The 24,790-nt window shown below is 39.8% G+C and overlaps 1 protein-coding gene across 1 annotated transcript in view; it reads right to left on the bottom strand.

Moving 5' to 3' along the window:
- Window positions 1-532: 532 nt before the first annotated feature.
- Window positions 533-24,790, bottom strand: part of LOC128655659 (gastrula zinc finger protein XlCGF17.1-like) — a 94,830-nt gene continuing 70,572 nt past the window's right edge. Inside the window, exon 5 of the mRNA XM_053709244.1 lies at window positions 533-1,712. Within this exon, the coding sequence (XP_053565219.1) occupies window positions 997-1,712 (716 nt within the window). The 3' untranslated portion in view covers window positions 533-996. The remainder of the gene's footprint in view (window positions 1,713-24,790) is intronic.

The raw sequence follows: 24,790 nt of genomic DNA, 5'->3' as shown, positions 1-24,790 counted from the left end.
TTGGAGCAGCTTACATTCTATGTTTACTTTATATCTACTGCAGTGTTAATGCATAGCCTTGTGATAACACTACCAGACAATAGTAACAATAATATAGCTCCCGGATTGTATGCGCTTAGCCTTAGATAGGGGCAGAACTACAGGTGGTGCAAATGGTGCAGTGGCATTGGGTCCGAGTGTGAGGGGGGCCTTAGCAAGCAGTATACTTACCATTATCATTACCTACATACAGGCACAGAGATAGAGTCTTTGTGGTAAAAGTAGCGGTGGTGGAGTAAAGCGTTGTGTGTGTGCACTGCTCTCACAGAGTTAGTGAAGCCTATCACTTCCGTCTGCACCATCTCCCTGTCACAGCACAGCAACACTGAGATTTTTCCTCTATTGTATTAATGTATTAAATGACTCTGTACCTAACATGCCCCCTAGCATGCAAAGATCTGATACACCAGTAATGGAGCAACAAATGTTTCATGTAATTTTATGTGTACATGAATATAAATATTGCTTCTAAAATTTCTAATAGAGTTCTGAATTGATCAAATATGTTCCAATTTATTTACTTATTTCTCTGGCACATTAAATAAATAAAAAAAATCAAAAGCAACAGATATAGATGTGAAGTGCACATGGTTTTATACATTAATATAATGCTGTCTTTATACATATATACATACATATCTCACCCTAAACTTGTGATATGCTTTTATGCAAGTGCAGGATGTCTTGGGGAGCCCAAAAAGTTTTTTTGCACCAGGGCCCTCTGTTCAATGGCCCACCACTGGCCTTAAATCAGGTTTTATTTTTGTAAAACAATTTCAAACCTATATAGGGGACCCTGGGGATAATGAATACACTGGGCCACCTGGTAACCGCTTGAGGTGCAGAAGGTGCCTCAACTCCAAAAGTGCCCCTCGGAGGACAACATGTAGTCATTATCAGCACTAGGTATTGTGTGGGTGACAACTACATGTCCCTCTGCACTTAAGAGGTTAAGCTTTAATTTTCTTGATTTCCTTTGATATGAATTTTCTGATGTCTCATAAGACTTGATTTCAGAGTAAAACATTTCCCACATTCAGAACATGAAAATCTTTTTTCTCCTGTGTGAATTTTCTCATGATTAACAAGATGTTCTTTACGGTTAAAACATTTCCCACATATAGAACAGGAAAATGGCATTTTTCCTGTATGAATTTTTAGATGTCTATAAAGATGTGGTTTGTTGAGAAAACATTTCCCACATTCAGAACATAAAAATCCCTTTTTTTCTGTATGAAATTTCTCATGAGCAACAAGATTTCCTTCACGATTAAAACATTTCCCACATATAGAACAGGAAAATGTATTTTCTCCTGTGTGAATTTTCAGATGTCTATAAAGATGTGATTTGCTGAGAAAACATTTCCCACATTCAGAACATAAAAATCCCTTTTCTCCTGTATGAATTTTCTGATGATCAAGAAGATTACCTTTACGGTTAAAACATTTCCCACATATAGAACAGGAAAATGGTGTTTCTCCTGTATGAATTTTTTGATGTCTAATAAGAGCTGATTTCCAAGTAAAACATTTTCCACATTCAGAACATGAAAATCCTTCTTCTGCTGTATGAATTTTCTGATGAACAACAAGATTTTCTTTACGGTTAAAACATTTCCCACATATAGAACAGGGAAACATATTTTCTCTTGAATGAATGCTTGTGAATTCACCTGTTGAAAAGAAACACAATGGGAGTAATGTTATTTATTAATGGCATATTTATTTTGATGATATTTTAACTGTGACTGGCTGTGACCCATACACTTTTTATTAGACACTAGAAACAATTTTTTTTTTTATAGATTTCCATGTATACCTTATTTGTCAACTACTAAACTAAATTGAAATTAATGTTGGTATTTTCTACCTATTATTTTTCTTAAAGGTATTTAGAGCTTTTACATTTGTGCTCACAAAAAATGGTAGTAATATAATTATTTTAGTATCAAAACTAATCTTTATAACTACTGCTTGTGTGCTTCTATTTAAAATGGTGAAAATGTCCCTGTCTCCTGTAGTATATCAAAGAAATATATAAAACCTTCAAAAGAGAAAATAATCAATGGTGTCACTTTAACAGTTGCCAACAACACCTTCTGGTATAATTAGCAGCTTTACAGCTGATGGTATTACTGAGGTAATTCTTTTATACCCCATAGATAAGGATTGTTTAGCTGGAAAGGGTTAAAGGGCCATTAAACCCAAAAATGTTAACAACATTCCAATTTACTTCTATTGTCTAATTTGCTGCAATCTTTAGATACTCTTTGTTAAAGAAATAGCAATGCACATTGGTGAGCCAATCACATGAGGCATCTATGTGCAGCCACCAATCAGAAGCTACTGAGCCTATCTAGATATGCTTTTCAGGAAAGAATATAAAGATAATGAAGCAAATTGGATAATAGAAGTAAATTAGAAAGTTGTTTAAAATGGTATTCTCTATCTGAATCATGAATGAAAAAAATTGGGTTTAATGTCCCTTTAAAGAGACCCCAATACTGGTAAAATCAATAGGATATCATCTCTTGCAAAACTTCGAAAATAACATCAAACCACGAAAGTTAACTGAAAAAGGCTAAGAGCATTTACATCACAGGAAAGTGAGTCAAGTTTAAAAGAGTTTAAATATGCAACATGAGGGATTTTTTTTTTTTTTAAGATGTTGCATTTATATAATATATTCTTTATTTGTAAAAAAAAGACCAGATTATTATTTTATATAAAAGGTAATATATAATATGTAAAATAAACTATATTAGTGATCATATGCAAATATATATTTCTAGAATGGTGTCAGGGAGCAGGGCTACCCTGTGTGTAAGAGGTGAAACCCAGTGGCAGAGAACAGAAAAAAATATATAAATAAATCCAAGGCAAGGTACAGATAAGGAAAATCCAATAAGCGTTGTCAGGATAATAATTTGGGTAGTCAGGCAGCAAGTATCAGGCCAAGGGTTAAAACCAGGAAATCAAAACAGTGGGGTAAGGAGGCAGGAACAGGACTTAAAACAAACGCTTAGTTACTGCAAGTATACAGGTAGAATAACTCAGCAACAAGTCAGGGCTCAGGCTGGAATTTAAACCCAGCAGAGTCCAGAAACGTGCCGTTGTCTGGGCAACAGGGAAGCTTCTGATACCTTGCAAACAATAGAGTAACAGGAGGGAGAGGCATGTCAGTGAAGCTCTCCCTGCTGATGGCAGACACCTGACAAGTCTCCTGGGCAAATTTACATGTATACGCGCACATAAACGCGCACCCACTCGTGCACATGCATTCGTGCTGTCAGGCGCTGTTACAGCCACAGGAGTAACTTGTGACAGTGCCCTCTGCCATACCTGCTGGCGGCCAGGTAAGCAGGCACCACTGGCCCCATGACAGAGCCCCCCACCAAGGAGCGGTCTGGACGCAAACCTGGGAAGGCCTGTCAGGATGTCTTTGATGGAAAGCATGTACTTTGGCAGCAGCATCGAGATTACCAACAGGCTCCCAAGAACGTTCCTCAGGAAGGTATTCTTTCCAGTGGAAAAAATACTCTAGACGTCTACGAGAGTCTAGGATGTCTTGGACCTTGTATTCTTCATCGTTATTCACCAATACAGGAGGAGGAACTACCACCGAACCAAAGAAAGGGTTAGCAAAAAAAGGTTTCAACAGGGACACATGAAAAATAGGGTGGATTTTGAGTGTGTCGGTTAGATTAACTGAACAGTGATGTTGTTGATCACTTTGTTGATGTCAAAAGGGCAGAGGAAACAAGGACCTAGTTTCTTGGTAGGACAGGACAATCGAAGATGTCGAGTAGCTAGCCATACTTTGTCTTCTACCTTGTACATAGAAGGGGGTTTGCGTTTACGATCGGCCTCAGACATCGTTGATAAAATACTGGAACGTGGCAGGGGCATTGCACAACCCAAAAGGCATTACGAGATACTCGAAATGACCAAATCAAGAAAGAAATGCGGACTTTCATTCAAGCCCTTCCTTAACACGAATGAGATTGTAGCCACACCTAAGATCAATTTTTGTGAAGAAGTGTCTTTCACTCTGTCCAGTAACTCGGAAATAAGAGGAAGTGGGTAACGATTCTTTATTGTGATGTTGTTGAGAGCGTGATAACCCACACAGGGCCGGAGGCCACCATCCTTCTAACCCACGAAAAAGATACCTACACCCACTGGTGACGTGGAAGGACGTATGAACCCCTTCGCCAAACTTTCCTCAATATATTCTTTTAAAACCTTGGTTTCAGGCTCGGACAGGTTGTAAAGACAGCCATGAGGAAGTGGGGCCAAAGGAAGAAGATCAATGGGGTAGTCATATATCCTATTAGTTGGTAATACATTGGCTCCTTTCTTCTCAAAGACATCAGCAAATTCCTGGTATCTGGTGGGTAGAGATGTCTTAGTAGTGGAAACCAGGAGTACCATAGGGGTAAAGTTAGGAAGTAGAGAATTGGAGGAGCAGTGAAGCAACTTGAATGAAAGCTGTCCGGTAATCCAGGCGATCTGTGGGTTATGCCTCCGTAGCCAAGTGATACCCAAGATGACATGGAATAAAGGTGAGGGAACAATATCCCTGGTAACAACCTCACGATAATGAGTTCCAATGCGGAGTACAACCGGATATGATTCCTGAGTGACTGGACCGGTTTTCAAGGTACTGCTGTCCACCACATGAAGTAGGGAAAGCTGTTTCTTCTATCAAATAGGAATGTTTAGTTGAGAAGATAGAGTGGCATCCATAAAACAGCTGCTGGTACCAGAATCGATAATAGCAGAGACTTCAACGACGTTCTCGTCCAGCTGCAAGAATACAGATGAGAAGAATTGTAAATTGGCATGTTAAGACAGATAGACAGAGCTGGCAACGTACCCATCGATGGTCTTATGGCACAATCTTTTAGAACATGGCCAGGCTTAGCACAGTACAGGCAAATATGGAGGTTTCTTCTTCTAGCCCTTTCTACAGCTGACAATGGCCCACGAACCAATCCGATCTGCATAGGTTCCACTTGATCTGTAGCCCCAGTAGCTGGAGACATCACTAGAACAGGAGGGGGAATGTAATATAAACATCTAGGCAATGGTGGCATAACATTCTGTCTCTCCTGCTTTCTCTCTTGGAAGCGGCGATCCAATTGAGTCACTTAAAGGATCAGTTCTTCCAGAATAGCAGGTATCCCAATCTGTGCAAGTTCATCTTTCAGTTGGTCAGAAATACCTATACGGAACTGGTCAATGAGGGCCACATCATTTAGTGTAGTGTCAAAGGCCACTTGCCTGAACTCAGTAATATAGTCCTCCACTGGCCTTCTTCCTTGTCGTAAGGATCGTAGGGTACGACGGGCAGTGGCTCAGCATAGAGGACATTCATATCGGTAACAAATGATTCCCAGGTTGTAAGTAATGGATTATTACTGTGCAGAAGTTGATGTGCCCCATGTATGAGGAGGACCCTAAAGCAGTGATATCACAGTACACACCTTTATGTAATCAGTGTCATAGGTGTAGAGTTTTAAAGAGAACAACAATTCACAGGAAGTGAAGAGAGCTTGGTAGTCCTTGCGATTGGCAGTGAATTTGTCAGGTAGAGCAATAGCTGGTTCACTAGTCATGACCTCATATATATGGAGATGGTGTTGCGGGAGGTGAGGAAGGTAAAGGTGTAGCTTCAGCTGTGAGCTGTTCCTGAACTCTTACTTGCTGCGACTGGCTTGTAATTCCTGGAGGGTTTGTGTCATAATCGCCCGCCAGCTGTTGCGAAAGGCAGGCAATGGTTTCTGATGATCTCAAGGGTTCCATGTATAGGCTGAGTTATGTCAGGGAGCAGGGCTACCCTGTGTGCAAGAGGTGAAACCCAGTGGCAGAGAACAGAAAACAATATAAATATATATATATATATATATATATATATATATATATATATAAATAAGTGCAAGGCAAGGTACAGATAAGGAAAATCCAATAAGCATCGTCAGGATAATAATTTGGGTCAGTTCAGGCAGCAAGTATCAGAAGCAAGGAGTCGGGCCAAGGGTCAAAACCAGGAAATATATAATTAATTAAGTTATTTGCAGTCAGATTTATATTGACTTTTTACAACTTGCTTCCTCTTCACTACATGCTGTACCATTTGATCACCTGGGAATATTTTTATTGTTAGTGTAGTTAAAGGAACATAAAAACCCAACATTTTTCATTCATGATTCAAACAAGACATACAGGGCGAGATTACATATGCGGCGCAGGCTTCAGCGCAACTGCTAAAACCTGCGCCGCCTGTAATTTCACCTTGCACAACGGGTTATTACATATACAGCGTCGGCAGTTCATAAAGTATCGTTAGTCGGATAAACTAGCGATGTTCAGAAATTAGCGTAAATACAAATTTCTGGAGTCGCCAGCAACTAACGGCACTTTAGAAACTGCTGGCGCTTAAGAAAAAAAAAATCAAATCTCCTGTAAAAGTCTAACCCGCCTCCCAAAAAGAAACCTGACACTTAAAACCACATTGCAACTAATAATAAATGTATTAAGCCCTAAACTGACAACCACCCACAACGCAATATGCCTAATTAAACTATTAACCCCTAATCCGCCATTCACCCACATCGCAATCTACCTAGTAAAAGTATTAACCCCTAAATCTGCCAACCCCAACATGGCAAACTACCTAATAAATCTATTAACCCTTAATCCGCCATTAACACACATCGCAAAGTACCTATTAAAACTATTAACCCCTAATCCGCCATTAACCCAAATCGCAACAAACCTAATAAATGTATTAACCCCTAATCCGCCATTAACCCACATCGCAATAAACCTAATAAAAAAAAAAAAAAAACTAATCTGCCATTAACCCACAACCCAATAATCCTAATAAATCTAATAACCCCTAATCCGCCAAACCCCCACAACGCAAATAACTAAAATTACTAAGCCCCCTAAATTAACCCCAATTACCTAAAATAAAAAATAAGAAGTTACAATTAAAATAAAAAAACTAACATTACTTAAAAATAAAAAAAAAAAATCTAAAATTACCAAAAATAAAAAAGGCTAACATTACAGAAAATAATAAACAAAGTTATCCAAAATAAAAAAACATAATTTATGCTTACCTGATAAATTTATTTCTCTTGTGGTGTATCCAGTCCACGGATCATCCATTACTTGTGGGATATTCTCCTTCCCAACAGGAAGTTGCAAGAGGATCACCCACAGCAGAGCTGTCTATATAGCTCCTCCCCTAACTGCCACTTACCAGTCATTCGACCGAAGACAAGCAAGAGAAAGGAGAAACTATAGGGTGCAGTGGTGACTGTAGTTTAGAGTTAAAAAATACCTGCCTTAAAATGACAGGGCGGGCCGTGGACTGGATACACCACAAGAGAAATAAATTTATCAGGTAAGCATAAATTATGTTTTCTCTTGTAAGGTGTATCCAGTCCACGGATCATCCATTACTTGTGGGATACCAATACCAAAGCTAAAGTACACGGATGAAGGGAGGGACAAGGCAGGTACTTAAACGGAAGGAACCACTGCCTGTAAAGAAGGAACCACTGCCTGTAAAACTTTCTCCCAAAAATAGCCTCCGAAGAAGCAAAAGTATCAAATTTATAGAATTTTGAAAAAGTATGAAGCGAAGACCAAGTCGCCGCCTTGCAAATCTGTTCAACAGAAGCCTCATTTTTAAAGGCCCATGTGGAAGCCACAGCTCTAGTAGAATGAGCTGTAATCCTTTCAGGAGGCTGCTGGCCAGCAGTCTCATAAGCTAAGCGTATTATACTTCTTAGCCAAAGCGAAAGAGAAGTTGCCGAAGCCTTTTGGCCTTTCCTCTGTCCAGAGTAGACAACAAACAAAGATGATGTTTGACGAAAATCTTTAGTAGCTTGTAAATAATACTTTAAAGCACGAACCACGTCAAGATTGTGTAATAGACGTTCCTTCTTCAAAGAAGGATTAGGACACAATGACGGAACAACAATCTCCTGATTGATATTCTTATTAGATACCACCTTAGGTAAAAACCCAGGTTTGGTACGCAAAACTACCTTATCTGCATGGAAGATCAGATAAGGGGAATCACATTGTAAAGCAGATAACTTGGAAACTCTACGAGCCGAGGAAATAGCTACCAAAAATAGAACTTTCCAAGATAAAAGTTTGATATCTATGGAATGAAGAGGTTCAAACGGAACCCCCTGAAGAACTTTAAGAACCAAATTTAAACTCCATGGTGGAGCAACAGGTTTAAACACAGGCTTGATTCTAACTAAAGCCTGACAAAATGCCTGAACGTCTGGAACATCCGCCAGACGCTTGTGCAAAAGAATAGACAGAGCAGAAATCTGTCCCTTTAAGGAACTAGCTGACAATCCTTTCTCCAATCCTTCTTGGAGAAAAGATAATATCCTGGGAATCCTGACTTTACTCCATGACTAACCCTTGGATTCACACCAATAAAGATATTTACGCCATATCTTATGATAGATTTTCCTGGTGACAGGCATTCATGCCTGAATTAAGGTATCAATAACTGACTCGGAGAAGCCACGCTTTGATAAAATCAAGCATTCAATCTCCAGGCAGTCAGTCTCAGAGAAATTAGATTTGGATGGTTGAAAGGACCCTGAAGTAGAAGGTCCTGTCTCAGAGGCAGAGTCCATGGTGGAAGGGATGACATGTCCACCAGATCTGCATACCAAGTCCTGCGTGGCCACGCAGGCGCTATCAAGATCACTGATGCTCTCTCCTGCTTGATTTTGGCAATCAGACGAAGGAGCAGAGGAAACGGTGGAAACACATAACGTTGAACCAATTGTGCAAATACCTCCGGATGGAGTTCCCACTCCCCTGGATGAAAAGTCTGTCGACTTAGAAAATCTGCCTCCCAGTTCTCTACACCTGGGATATGGATAGCTGATAGGTGGCAAGAGTGAATCTCTGCCCAACGAATTATCTTTGAAACTTCCAACATCGCTAGGGAACTCCTTGTTCCCCCTTGATGGTTGATGTAAGCCACAGTCGTGATGTTGTCCGACTGAAATCTTATGAACCTCATTGTCGCTAGCTGAGGCCAAACTTGAAGAGCATTGAATATCGCTCTTAGTTCCAGAATGTTTATTGGGAGGGTCTCCTCCTGAGTCCATGATCCCTGAGCCTTCAGGGAGTTCCAGACTGCCCCCCAGCCCAGAAGGCTGGCATCTGTCGTTACTATTGTCCAATCTGGCCTGCAAAAGGTCATACCTTTGGACAGATGGGCCCGAGATAGCCACCAGAGAAGAGAATCCCTGGTCTCTTGATCCAGATTTAGTAGAGGGGACAAATCTGTGTAATCCCCATTCCACTGACTGAGCATGCAGAGTTGCAGCGGTCTGAGATGTAGACGAGCAAACGGCACTATGTCCATTGCCGCTACCATTAAGCCGATTACTTCCATACACTGAGCCACCGAAGGGCGAGAAGTGGAATAAAGAACACAGCAGGAATTTAGAAGTTTTGATAACCTGGTCTCTGTCAGGTAAATCCTCATTTCTACAGAATCTATTAGAGTTCCCATAAAGGAGACTCTTGTGAGAGGGGACAGAGAACTCTTTTCTTCGTTCACTTTCCACCCATGCGACCTCAGAAATGCCAGAACTATGTCCGTATGAGACTTGGCAATTTGGAAATTTGACGCCTGTATCAGAATGTCGTCTAAATAAGGGGCTACTGCTATGCCCCGTAGCCTTAGGACCACCAGAAGTGACCCCAGAACCTTCGTAAAGATTCTTTGGGCTGTAGCTAACCCAAAGGGAAGAGCTACAAACTGGTAATGCCTGTCTAGGAAGGCAAACCTGAGAAACCGATGATGATCTTTGTGTATCGGAATGTGAAGATAAGCATCCTTTAAATCCACTGTAGTCATGTATTGACCCTCCTGGATCATAGGTAGGATGGTACGAATAGTCTCCATCTTGAATGATGGGATCCTGAGAAATTTGTTTAAGATCTTGAGATCTAAGATTGGTCTGGAGGTTCCCTCTTTTTTGGGAACCACAAACAGATTTGAATAGAATCCTTGTCCCTGTTCCTCCTTTGGAACCGGGTGGATCACTCCCATAACTAGGAGGTCTTGAACACAGTGTAAAAATGCCTCTCTCTTTATCTGGTTTGCAGATAATTGTGAAAGGTGAAATCTCCCTTTTGGAGGAGAAGCTCTGAAGTCCAGAAGATATCCCTGGGATACAATTTCCAACGCCCAGGGATCCTGGACATCTCTTGCCCAAGCCTGGGCGAAGAGCGAAAGTCTACCCCTACTAGATCCGTTACCAGATCGGAGGCCAATCCTTCATGCTGTCTTAGAGGCAGCAGCAGGCTTTTTGGCCTGCTTACCTTTGTTCCAAGTCTGGTTAGGTCTCCAGACCGACTTGGACTGGGCAAAAGTTCCCTCTTGCTTTGTATTAGAGGAAGTTGATGCCGCACCTGCCTTGAAGTTTCGAAAGGCACGAAAATTAGACTGTTTGGCCCTTGATTTGGACCTATCCTGAGGAAGGGCATGACCTTTTCCTCCAGTGATATCAGAAATGATCTCCTTCAAACCAGGCCCGAATAGGGTCTGCCCCTTGAAGGGAATAGTAAGCAGCTTAGACTTTGAAGTAACGTCAGCTGACCATGATTTAAGCCATAGCGCCCTACGCGCCTGAATAGAAAAACCAGAATTCTTAGCCGTTAGTTCAGTCAAATGAACAGTGGCATCAGAAACAAAAGAATTGGCTAGCTTAAGTGCTCTAAGCTTGTCAAGTATATCATCCAATGGGGTCTCTACCTGTAAAGCCTCTTCCAGAGACTCAAACCAGAAGGCCGCAGCAGCAGTGACTGGGGCAATGCATGCAAGGGGTTGTAGAATAAAACCTTGTTGAATAAACATTTTCTTAAGGTAACCCTCTAATTTTTTATCCATTGGATCTAAGAAAGCACAACTGTCCTCGACAGGGATAGTAGTACGCTTAGCTAGTGTAGAAACTGCTCCCTCCACCTTAGGGACCGTTTGCCATAAGTCCCGTGTGGCGGCATCTATTGGAAACATTTTCCTAAAAATAGGAGGGGGAGAGCGGCACACCTGGTCTATCCCATTCCTTAGTAATAATTTCTGTAAACCTTTTAGGTATTGGAAAAACATCAGTGTAAACAGGTACTGCATAGTATTTATCAAATCTACACAATTTCTCTGGCACTGCAATTGTATCACAGTCATTCAGAGCAGCTAAAACCTCCCTGAGCAACACGCGGAGGTGTTCAAGCTTAAATTTAAATGTTTATACTTCAGAATCAGTTTGAATCCTCTTCCCCGAGTCAGAAAAATCACCCACAGAAAGAAGCTCTCCTTCCTCAGCTTCTGCATATTGTGAGGGCTACAAAAGCGTCAGTATGCTCTGTATTTCTTCTAACTCCAGAGCTGTCTCGCTTTCCTCGTAACCTAGGTAGTCTGGATAATACCGCTGACAGTGTATTATCCATGACTGCCGCCATGTCTTGTAAAGTAAACGCCATGGGCGCGCTAGATGTACTTGGCGCCTCTTGAGCGTGAGTCTCTTGAGCGGGATTTAAATGTTCTGACACGTGGGGCGAGTTAGTCTGCATAACTTCCCCCTCGTCAGATTCCTCTGGTGATAAATTTTTTAAAGACAAAATATGGTCTTTATTACTTAAAGTGAAATCAGTACATTTGGTACACATTCTAAGAGGGGGTTCCACCATGGCTTCTAAATATAATGAACAAGGAGTTTCCTCTATGTCAGACATGTTTAAACAGACTAGCAATGAGACCAGCAAGCTTGGAAAACACTTTAAAGCAAGTTAACAAGCAAAAAATAAAAACGGTACTGTGCCTTTAAGAAGAATAAAAAAGGTCAGAATTTGAAAAACAGTGAAAAAAAGCAGTAAATCAAACGAAATTTTTACAGTGTGTATAATAAACTAACAGAGCATTTCACCCACTTGCAAATGGATGATTAACCCCTTAGTTTAAAAAACGATATAGACGTTTTTTAACAGTCACAACAAACTGCCACAGCTGTGCTGTGGCCCTACCTTTCCATACAAACGACTTTGGAAAGCCTAAAAGCCCTTTAGAGAGGTCCTATAGCATTCAGGAGACTTCTTGAGGAAAGCTGGATGTCTCAGTCTGCAAAAGTTACTGCGCAATTAAGCGCTAAATTAGGCCCCTCCCACTCATGTCTACACAGTGGGAGGCCTAAGAAAACTGTTTCTAGGCAAATTTAAGCCAGCCATGTGGAAAAAAACTAGGCCCCAATAAAGTTTTATCACCAAAACATATATAAAAATGTTTAAACACACCCAGCAATTACCTCTGACAGTAAAATGATACCAGTCGCTATTAAATCACTGTAATCAGGCTTACCTTAAATAAATCTGGTATCAGCAGCATTTTCTAGCATTTACATTCCTCTAGAAAAAATTTAAACTGCACATACCTCATAGCAGGATAACCTGCACGCCATTCCCCGCTGAAGTTACCTCTCTCTTCAGTTATGTGTGAGAACAGCAATGGATCTTAGTTACAACCTGCTAAGATCATTAGAGACCACAGGCAGATTCTTCTTCTATTTTCTGCCTGGGACCAAAATAGTACAACTCCGGTACCATTTAAAAATAACAAACTTTTGAATTGAAGAAAAAATCAACTACATTTCACCACATCTCTCTTACTGCTTCCATGCTTGTCGAGAGTTGCAAGAGAATGACTGGTAAGTGGCAGTTAGGGGAGGAGCTATGTAGACAGCTCTGCTGTGGGTGATCCTCTTGCAACTTCCTGTTGGGAAGGAAAATATCCCACAAGTAATGGATGATCCGTGGACTGGATACACCTTACAAAAGAAAAATAAACTTAAAGGGGCACTGAACCCACATTTTTTCTTTCACGATTCAGATAGAGCATGACATTTTAAGCAACTTTCTAATTTACCCCTATTATCAATATTTCTTCGTTCTCTTGCCATCTTTATTTTAAAAGCAGGAATGTAAATCTTAGCAGCCAGCCCATTTTAGGTTCAGCACCATGGATAGCGCATGCTTATTGGAGGATTACCCACCAATAAGCAAGCATAACCCAGGTTCTCAACAAAAAATTGGCCAGCTCCTATGCATCACATTCCTGCTTTTTTAAATAAAGATAGCAAGGGAACAAAGAAAAATTGATAATAGGAGTAAATTAGAAAGTTGCTTAAAATTGCATCCTCTATCTGAATCATGAAAGAAAAAATGTGGGTTTAGTGTCCCTTTAATACCTATGAGAATAAAAAAGCCCTGGGGGGGGGGGGGGGAGTCAACTGCCAAGCTGACTAGACGCATACGGCAAGAGCTCCGGCTCTAAATCCTATTATTGGGGGATTTTTGATAATTATATATAACCTAAACCCCCTAATATAGACCCCTATTAGCCAATCTCACAAACTGAATTATAAATCAGACTCTGCAGCTGGAAGGAGGAATGGTACCTAGAAGTACACACACCAAAGCTGCAACGAAGGTACAGAGTTCAGCCGCAATTCCTAAAAGCTCAGTAATAGTTTGATGACCAGACTATCTCTACACTAATTTGCTCCATAAATTGGCCGCACTTGTAAAGATGGCACCTTCACCTACGGAGGACTTCCACAAAATGGTTCAATTCTTGCTAGAACAATTAGCATGGCAGATGGAGGAGAACTTTCATGACCTCTTGGCACTACTAAAAACATAATTTATGTAAGAACTTACCTGATAAATTCATTTCTTTCATATTAACAAGAGTCCATGAGCTAGTGACGTATGGGATATACATTCCTACCAGGAGGGGCAAAGTTTCCCAAACCTTAAAATGCCTATAAATACACCCCTCACCACACCCACAAATCAGTTTAACGAATAGCCAAGAAGTGGGGTGATAAGAAAAAAGTGCGAAGCATATAAAATAAGGAATTGGAATAATTGTGCTTTATACAAAAAAATCATAACCACCACAAAAAAGGGTGGGCCTCATGGACTCTTGTTAATATGAAAGAAATGAATTTATCAGGTAAGTTCTTACATAAATTATGTTTTCTTTCATGTAATTAACAAGAGTCCATGAGCTAGTGACGTATGGGATAATGAATACCCAAGATGTGGATCTTTCCACACAAGAGTCACTAGAGAGGGAGGGATAAAATAAAGACAGCCAATTCCTGCTGAAAATAATCCACACCCAAAATAAAGTTTAATGAAAAACATAAGCAGAAGATTCAAACCGAAACCACTGCCTGAAGTACCTTTCTACCAAAAACTGCTTCAGAAGAAGAGAATACATCAAAATGGTAGAATTTAGTAAAAGTATGCAAAGAGGACCAAGTCGCTGCTTTGCAAATCTGATCAACTGAAGCTTCATTCCTAAACGCCCAGGAAGTAGAAACTGACCTAGTAGAATGAGCTGTAATCCTCTGAGGCGGAGTTTTACCCGACTCAACATAGGCAAGATGAATTAAAGATTTCAACCAGGATGCCAAAGAAATGGCAGAAGCTTTCTGACCTTTTCTAGAACCAGAAAAGATGACAAATAGACTAGAAGTCTTTCGGAAAGATTTAGTAGCTTCAACATAATATTTCAAAGCTCTAACAACATCCAAAGAATGTAACGATTTCTCCTTAGAATTCTTAGGATTAGGACATAATGAAGGAACCACGATTTCTCTACTAATGTTGTTGGAATTCACAACCTTAGGTAAAAATTCAAAAGAAGTTCGCAACACCGCCTTATCCTGATGAAAAATCAGAAAAGGAGACTCACAAGAAAGAGCAGATAATTCAGAAACTCTTCTGGCAGAAGAGATGGCCAAAAGGAACAAAACTTTCCAAGAAAGCAATTTAATGTCCAATGAATGCATAGGTTCAAACGGAGGAGCTTGAAGAGCTCCCAGAACCAAATTCAAACTCCATGGAGGAGAAATTGACTTAATGACAGGTTTTATACGAACCAAAGCTTGTACAAAACAATGAATATCAGGAAGAATAGCAATCTTTCTGTGAAAAAGAACAGAAAGAGCAGAGATTTGTCCTTTCAAGGAACTTGCGGACAAACCCTTATCTAAACCATCCTGAAGAAATTGTAATATTCTCGGAATTCTAAAAGAATACCAAGAAAAATGATGAGTAAGACACCAAGAAATATAAGTCTTCCAGACTCTATAAGATATCTCTCTAGATACAGATTTACGAGCCTGTAACATAGTATCAATCACAGAGTCAGAGAAACCTCTTTGACTAAGAATCAAGCGTTCAATCTCCATACCTTTAAGTTTAAGGATTTCAGATCCGGATGGAAAAAAGGACCTTGCGACAGAAGGTCTGGTCTTAACGGAAGAGTCCATGGTTGGCAAGATGCCATCCGGACAAGATCCGCATACCAAAACCTGTGAGGCCATGCCGGAGCTATTAGCAGAACAAACGAGCATTCCCTCAGAATCTTGGAGATTACTCTTGGAAGAAGAACTAGAGGCGGAAAGATATAGGCAGGATGATACTTCCAAGGAAGTGATAATGCATCCACTGCCTCCGCCTGAGGATCCCGGGATCTGGACAGATACCTGGGAAGTTTCTTGTTTAGATGAGAGGCCATCAGATCTATCTCTGGAAGTCCCCACAATTGAACAATCTGAAGAAATACCTCTGGGTGAAGAGACCATTCGCCCGGATGCAACGTTTGGCGACTGAGATAATCCGCTTCCCAATTGTCTACACCTGGGATATGAACCGCAGAGATTAGACAGGAGCTGGATTCCGCCCAAACCAGAATTCGAGATACTTCTTTCATAGCCAGAGGACTGTGAGTCCCTCCTTGATGATTGATGTATGCCACAGTTGTGACATTGTCTGTCTGAAAACAAATGAACGATTCTCTCTTCAGAAGAGGCCAAAACTGAAGAGCTCTGAAAATTGCACGGAGTTCCAAAATATTGATCGGTAATCTCACCTCCTGAGATTCCCAAACTCCCTGTGCCGTCAGAGATCCCCACACAGCTCCCCAACCTGTAAGACTTGCATCTGTTGAAATTACAGTCCAGGTCGGAAGAACAAAAGAAGCCCCCTGAATTAAACTATGGTGATCTGTCCACCACGTTAGAGAGTGTCGAACAATCGGTTTTAAAGATATTAATTGAGATATCTTCGTGTAATCCCTGCACCATTGGTTCAGCATACAGAGCTGAAGAGGTCGCATGTGAAAACGAGCAAAGGGGATCGCGTCCGATGCAGCAGTCATAAGACCTAGAATTTCCATGCATAAGGCTACCGAAGGGAATGATTGTGACTGAAGGTTTCGACAAGCTGTAATCAATTTTAGACGTCTCTTGTCTGTTAAAGACAGAGTCATGGACACTGAATCTATCTGGAAACCCAGAAAGGTTACCCTTGTTTGAGGAATCAAAGAACTTTTTGGTAAATTGATCCTCCAACCATGATCTTGAAGAAACAACACAAGTCGATTCGTATGAGACTCTGCTAAATGTAAAGACTGAGCAAGTACCAAGATATCGTCCAAATAAGGAAATACCACAATACCCTGTTCTCTGATTACAGACAGAAGGGCACCGAGAATCTTTGTGAAAATTCTTGGAGCTGTAGCAAGGCCAAACGGTAGAGCCACAAATTGGTAATGCTTGTCTAGAAAAGAGAATCTCAGGAACTGAAAATGATCTGGATGAATCGGAATATGCAGATATGCATCCTGTAAATCTATTGTGGACATATAATTCCCTTGCTGAACAAAAGGCAATATAGTCCTTACAGTTACCATCTTGAACGTTGGTATCCTTACATAACGATTCAATAATTTTAGATCCAGAACTGGTCTGAAGGAATTCTCCTTCTTTGGTACAATGAAGAGATTTGAATAAAACCCCATCCCCTGTTCCGGAACTGGAACTGGCATAATTACTCCAGCCAACTCTAGATCTGAAACACAATTCAGAAATGCTTGAGCTTTCACTGGATTTACTGGGACACGGGAAAGAAAAAATCTCTTTGCAGGAGGTCTCATCTTGAAACCAATTCTGTACCCCTCTGAAACAATGCTCTGAATCCAAAGATTGTGAACAGAATTGATCCAAATTTCTTTGAAAAAACGTAACCTGCCCCCTACCAGCTGAACTGGAATGAGGGCCGTACCTTCATGTGAACTTAGAAGCAAGCTTTGCCTTTCTAGCAGGCTTGGATTTATTCCAGACTGGAGATGGTTTCCAAACTGAAACTGCTCCTGAGGACGAAGGATCAGGCTTTTGTTCTTTGTTGAAACGAAAGGAACGAAAACGATTGTTAGCCCTGTTTTTACCTTTAGATTTTTTATCCTGTGGTAAAAAAGTTCCTTTCCCACCAGTAACAGTTGAAATAATAGAATCCAACTGAGAACCAAATAATTTGTTTCCCTGGAAAGAAATGGAAAGTAGAGTTGATTTAGAAGCCATATCAGCATTCCAAGTCTTAAGCCATAAAGCTCTTCTGGCTAAGATAGCTAGAGACATAAACCTAACATCAACTCTAATAATATCAAAAATGGCATCACAGATAAAATTATTAGCATGCTGAAGAAGAATAATAATATCATGAGAATCACGATTTGCTACTTGTTGCGCTAGGGTTTCCAACCAAAAAGTTGAAGCTGCAGCAACATCAGCCAATGATATAGCAGGTCCAAGAAGATTACCTGAACACAGATAAGCTTTTCTTAGAAAGGATTCAATTTTTCTATCTAAAGGATCCTTAAACGAGGTACCATCTGACGTAGGAATGGTAGTACGTTTAGCAAGGGTAGAAATAGCCCCATCAACTTTAGGGATTTTGTCCCAAAATTCTAACCTGTCAGGCGGAACAGGATATAATTGCTTAAAACGTTTAGAAGGAGTAAATGAATTACCCAATTTATCCCATTCTTTGGAAATCACTGCAGAAATAGCATTAGGAACAGGAAAAACTTCTGGAATAACCGCAGGAGCTTTAAAAACCTTATCCAAACGTATAGAATTAGTATCAAGAGGACTAGAATCCTCTATTTCTAAAGCAATTAGTACTTCTTTAAGTAAAGAGCGAATAAATTCCATCTTAAATAAATATGAAGATTTATCAGCATCAATCTCTGAGATAGAATCCTCTGAATCAGAAGAGTCCAAAGAATCAGAATGATGGTGTTCATTTAAAAATTCATCTGTAGAGAGAGAAGATTTAAAAGACTTTTTACGTTTACTAGAAGGAGAAATAACAGACAAAGCCTTCTTTATGGATTCAGAAACAAAATCTCTTATGTTATCAGGAACATTCTGCACCTTAGATGTTGAGGGAACTGCAACAGGCAATGGTACATTACTAAAGGAAATATTATCTGCTTTAACAAGTTTGTCATGACAAATATTACAAACAACAGCTGGAGGAATAGCTACCAAAAATTTACAGCAGATACACTTAGCTTTGGTAGATCCAGCAGGCAGTGATTTTCCTGTAGTATCTTCTGGCTCAAATGCAACGTGAGACATCTTGCAATATGTAAGAGAAAAAACAACATATAAAGCAAAATAGATCAAATTCCTTATAAGACAGTTTCAGGAATGGGAAAGAATGCCAAATATCAAGCTTCTAGCAACCAGAAGCAAATGAAAAATGAGACTGAAATAATGTGGAGACAAAAGCGACGCCCATATTTTTTAGCGCCAAATAAGACGCCCACATTATTTGGCGCCTAAATGCTTTTGGCGCCAAAAATGATGCCACATCCGGAACGCCGACATTTTTGGCGCAAAATAACGTCAAAAAAATGACGTAACTTCCGGCGACACGTATGACGCCGGAAACGGAAAAGAATTTTTGCGCCAAAAAAGTCCGCGCCAAGAATGACGCAATAAAATGAAGCATTTTCAGCCCCCGCGAGCCTAACAGCCCACAGGGAAAAAAGTCAAATTTTTGAGATAAGAAAAATATGATAATTCAATGCATAATCCCAAATATGAAACTGACTGTCTGAAAATAAGGAAAGTTGAACATTCTGAGTCAAGGCAAATAAATGTTTGAATACATATATTTAGAACTTTATAAATAAAGTGCCCAACCATAGCTTAGAGTGTCACAAAAAATAAGACTTACTTACCCCAGGACACTCATCTACATGTTTGTAGAAAGCCAAACCAGTACTGAAACGAGAATCAGTAGAGGTAATGGTAAATATAAGAGTATATCGTCGATCTGAAAAGGGAGGTAAGAGATGAATCTCTACGACCGATAACAGAGAACCTTATGAAATAGACCCCGTAGAAGGAGATCACTGCATTCAATAGGCAATACTCTCTTCACATCCCTCTGACATTCACTGCACGCTGAGAGGAAAACCGGGCTCCAACTTGCTGCGGAGCGCATATCAACGTAGAATCTAGCACAAACTTACTTCACCACCTCCCTTGGAGGCAAAGTTTGTAAAACTGATTTGTGGGTGTGGTGAGGGGTGTATTTATAGGCATTTTAAGGTTTGGGAAACTTTGCCCCTCCTGGTAGGAATGTATATCCCATACGTCACTAGCTCATGGACTCTTGTTAATTACATGAAAGAAATCAGCTCCTCATGAGCCGGCTGACCAACAAATACCACTGGGTGGGAATTTATCCAAACCTATGCTCAAGACTGAGATTGCTATTACCCCACTTGCCATAGAGGCTGACCACGGAGACTGAAATTCTGCCGGATCTCGACAGCGAGAGGCTAACTCCACAGAGCCTACAAGCCCTCACGGACATCTGAGCCTGAAGCACCAGTATCGCTGGCACGCAACTACTTTTTGTACCGAGGTAAATGTCTTGCTGCCTGCTGAACATCGCGTTGCTCCAGACCTGGTCCCTAGCTCTGACTCACCCAGCGGATTCTTCGCTCTGCTCGAAGAGATGGTGTTTGTAGGGACCCAGGCATCACTAAAGGCGACTGGGACAGAGAAGATGACACTACCGCTTGCTCACATATATCTCTCTGCTACTTTGCAACTGAGAGGTTGCAATAGCGATCTTCCTATGATGGCATGCCCTGGTCTGTGGCGGAGAACCGAAAGGCTGATCTCCTTTGCGCTTGATGGATATCTAAGGAGCCCTTTTGACCCAGGTGGCTAGCTTTACATTTGCTCCCCCCACTGCAAACACAGAGACATTAACACAGTTGTCCGTAACTTTTTTAAGCATAGTGGTTGAGACATTGTGTGGACCTTTTAGTCATTGATCACTGCTACCCTTCATCATTTCACTGGTTACATGAATTCACATGGACTATATGATTTTAATACTTTCTTAAAAATGATCTCTAATATACCGAATACACGGTTTATGTCTGCACAGCTTGGCTAGCACACTTTAGGCCACAAATGTTATGTTGTATAGGGCCAGCTTTCATTACTGCTTATGTATGAGATACATAGACATGTGCTTATTCTCATAGGTATAGATGCATAATCCTTTTACACAGGCCTTTGGATTGTTAGAAATGGTGTTACAGAACTATATTTTTGATTAAGGGGTATGTCTTATCACTGCCTTAGTGCTTCTATACAGCTCCCCCCTGCAGTTCTCCTTATCACTCACTAGTCATCTATGTGACCTGGCTCTTTACTGTGGTTATACAAAATATGTGCTCCCTTAAAGGGCCACTGTAAGTAAATATTTTCTATGCCTGTTACTAACTACCCTAAATACGCTTTTTATCAATAGCATTTCATTAACATATCTCTACCGTATATCAGAAATCTTGTCTGCAAATTTAATTGTTTTCCAAACCCACTCCGTGGGTATCCTTTGCTCTGTACCAATCCGTTTACAATACCTAGGTTTCAAAATGGCGCTTTAAACACAAAGTTATTGGTTTAAGTATTTTGAACACTCAGTGCTGAAAATAGTGGGCAGGATAACGTGACATCATCGGCGAATAAAAGATATAACTTTTAGAACGTTATAAAACTTCGTTTTGGAGAAAATATAGGTCAGTAGGTTTTAATTAATGTTTATTAACTTTAATATGTTAGTTGTTTAGCTTAAAAATTATAACAGAAAGTAATCCTTTAAGGAACAATTTCTATATTTTCTAAGATTATGTATTATTTGCAATATTGGCATTTCTATTCCTTATAGAGCCTCAATGTTCACATATACAAGCATTATAAAGAGCATTTCTCTTTAGATATATATCATCATGTCATACCTAGGTCTGTTTTTAGCCCGCAGTAGCAATATAGGCATAGACAATCACCCCATCTTATTGTTTATCGTATACTAACCTATTTACGTTTAATGTTTGTGTTTATTGCACATTTGTCTGCATTTTATATTTGGTATGGTTATACCAACCCCATAGATGTATAAGGGTAAAACATATTACAATCTATCTTAATCATTGTTATATATATTATATCTCAGTTATAGCTTGTTATAAGCTTATACGTGGGAGATACATAGCTTTCTCAGGACATTGCCTTCTCAGTACATGCAGGGAAATCTCCCTATAGTGGTATTATTTTGTATTTATACCCACTGAATATGAAACTATATAGAGGGTGATTGATCAGTCTTTGACATTTAAGAGTTATGCAGTTTAGACCTTGTGGTAAACCTCACTATGTCTTTATGTAGATATTTATAGATGCCCTATATCTGGCGTGACAATACACCCAATTCATGTTTAAGCTTTATACCATACTTAGACCTATTTTGTATTAGGGCAACTTGAGGAAAAAAACAATAAATCTATAATCTAATTATATACATTCCAGGATAATCAAAATGTTTCTATGCTTAATATATGCATTCCCCTTAAGGGCTAGGTTTGAATAACTTCTACATACCATTACTGTTATACTTGCTAGTGTCATTATCTACTATCAATATAGCTATTTCTTGAGATGTTATACCACTCAATGATTATGCTTTATATTGCATAGTTAATATTTAATACCAATATTTTATCTTAATGTATGCTATAGCAGCTATCTCTTGCCTACCCCTAATGTCATCTCCCTTTAATTTTAAACACATAATTTTAGCATAATTACCTTTCCCCTCTAAGTTTGGTAGCTAGCATAATATGTACATATTTTCATCCAATAGATTGTCTACCCCATATGTTTAATATTAACATAGGCTCCAGATTTCCCTTAATATTTTTAGTATATAACCCTTCCAAGTAGTATCAACTTATATATTCAGCATAACCCCCTGTTATACTCTCTTCTAAGAGCCCATATATTTCAAGATGCCAAAGGTCATATGGTATATGCTGACATTCTGCCCTGCAACTAATTCTCAGATAACAACTTTAGAGGTTCTGCCGCATTCCTCATGATATTTTTATACACGGCTCCGCCCCTCCACCCTTTCCCTCATTTAAATAGTGGCGCTTGCCCGCTGAAATCCCCCTCCCTTCACTATATATTCATCATAATGATCCACCCATCTGACTGTCAGTTATCTCTTACGTTCATAGACCATTTGGCCTACAAGTGGGCCCCAAAACAGTCAGTCTATTACGCTATTTCATTGCAAAATCGAGGTTTCACCAGCCTATCTACTGTTTATTTTATAATTGTTGTACTATTTTGCTCAATTTTATTTGTATTTTTGTATTCTTTTTTGTTGTTGTTAAAAGGCAATCAATGTTTTATGTTTGTTGTGCAAAACCTCAATAAAAGTGATTTAAACCCCCCCAAAATATAAACACCCCCTAATCTAAAGCAAAACTACCAATAGCCCTTAAAAGGGCCTTTTGTAGGCCATTGCCCTAAGTTAACCAGCTTTTTTACCTTAAAAAATACTAAGTCCCCCCTTTAACAGTAAAACCAACCACTCAACAAACCCCCCAAAATAAAGAAAACTTACACTACGCTCTTTTACTGCCCTTAAAAGGGCATTCAGCTCTTTTAAGAGTGCCCAATAAATCCCTAATCTATAAAAAAAAAAAGTTCTAACTAACCCCCAAATAGGTACTCACAGTTCCTGAAGTCCGGCGGAAAAGGTCCTGTTCCAGGCGGTGAAGTCTTCTTCCAAGCGGCCGATATCTTCTTCCAAGCGGGGACCTCTTCCTTCTTTATCCAGGACCAAGCCAGCGCAGAGCGGAGATGAGCGTGGAGCAGGACCAGCGACTGCGGAGCCATGGAGGATCCTCTTCGTACGATCTCTGCCGTACACTGAATAGTGAATTCAAGGTACGCGTTTAAATATGGAGTCCCTTGCATTCCTATTGGCTGATTTGATTCTTCAAATTCAAATCAGCCAATAGGATGAGAGCTACTCAAATCATATTTCAGAAGCTCTCATCCTATAGGCTGAGTTGAATTTGAAGAATTAAATCAGCCAATAGGAATGCAAGGGATGCCATATTTAAACGCGTACCTTGCATTCACTATTCAGTGTACTGCGGCGATCGTATGAAGAGGATGCTCCATGGCTCTGCGGTCCTGCTCCGCGCTCATCTCCGCTCTGACTTGGTCCTGGATGAAGAAGGAAGTGGTCCCCGCTTGAAAAAAGATGTCCGCAGCTTGGAACAAGACTTCACCGCCTGGATTAGGACCTTCTCCGCTGGACTTCAGGAACGGTGAGTATCTATTTGGGGGTTAGAATTAGGATTTTTTTTTTTAAGATTAGGGATTTATTGGGCACTCTTAAAAGAGCTGAATGCCCTTTTAAGGGCAATGCCCATAGAAATGCCCCTTTAGGGGCAATGGGTAGTTTAGGATTTTTTAGCGTTAGGTTTTGTTATTTTAAAAGGGTTTGTTGGGTTATTTTTTAAGGTAAAAGAGCTGTTTAACTTAGGGAAATGTCCTACAAAAGGCCCTTTTAAAGGACTATTGGTAGTTTAGCATTAGATTAGGTGGTGTTTTTATTTTTTGGGGGGGCTTTTTAAATTTTCATAGGGATTAGGTTCAATTTTTTTACTTTGGATAATTTTGTTTATTATTTTCTGTAATGTTAGACTTTTTTAATTTTGGTAATTTTAGATTGATTTAATTTTTTTATTTTTAAGTAATGTTAGCTTTTTTTATTTTAATTGTTACTTAGTATTTTTTAATTTAGGTAATTGGGGTTATTTAGGGGGTGTTAGGCTAGGGGGCTTAGTAATTTAATTAGTTATTTGCATTGTAGGGGTTTGGCGGATTAGGGGTTAATAGATTTATTAGGATTATTGCGTTGTGTGGGTTTGGCAGATTCAGGGTTAATAGTTTTTTTTTTTTTTTTTTAAATCATCTTTATTAATGGTATCGAAATTGACAGCAACAATATACAATACAAAACTGTGTCAAGTAAAAGCAGGCTTTACAACTGATTCTATGTATACACGTAATGTAATGACAATATAAGACTTTGCTTAGCCAAGGTTGCCATCATACTAGACGTAAGAATTAGGGGTGACAGAATGGTGAATCAGACGAATATTATCAAACAAGTGGTGCCCCTAAAATCAAACAGTTTAACAAATTTTTTTTTTTTTTAAAATAAAGATAAATGTACATAGTAGATGCAGAGATCCAAGCTTGAATTAAAGAAAAGAAAGAAATATCATAAATAGTCGTAGGGGGAGGAGAGGAGGGGTATTTGGATGAGTGAATAGGTCGAGTTTAAGATGGGGGGAGGGGCAAAGAAGAGAAGGGAAGAAAAGAGGGGGGCAAGGGGGGAGAGAGGAAAAAAAAAAAAAAAAAAGGGGGGGGGGGGGAAGGGG

This window comes from Bombina bombina, chromosome 4 (assembly GCF_027579735.1).
Source record: "Bombina bombina isolate aBomBom1 chromosome 4, aBomBom1.pri, whole genome shotgun sequence".
Classification (NCBI taxonomy): Eukaryota; Metazoa; Chordata; class Amphibia; order Anura; family Bombinatoridae; genus Bombina; species Bombina bombina.
This window is presented reverse-complemented; position numbering and strand designations above follow the sequence as displayed.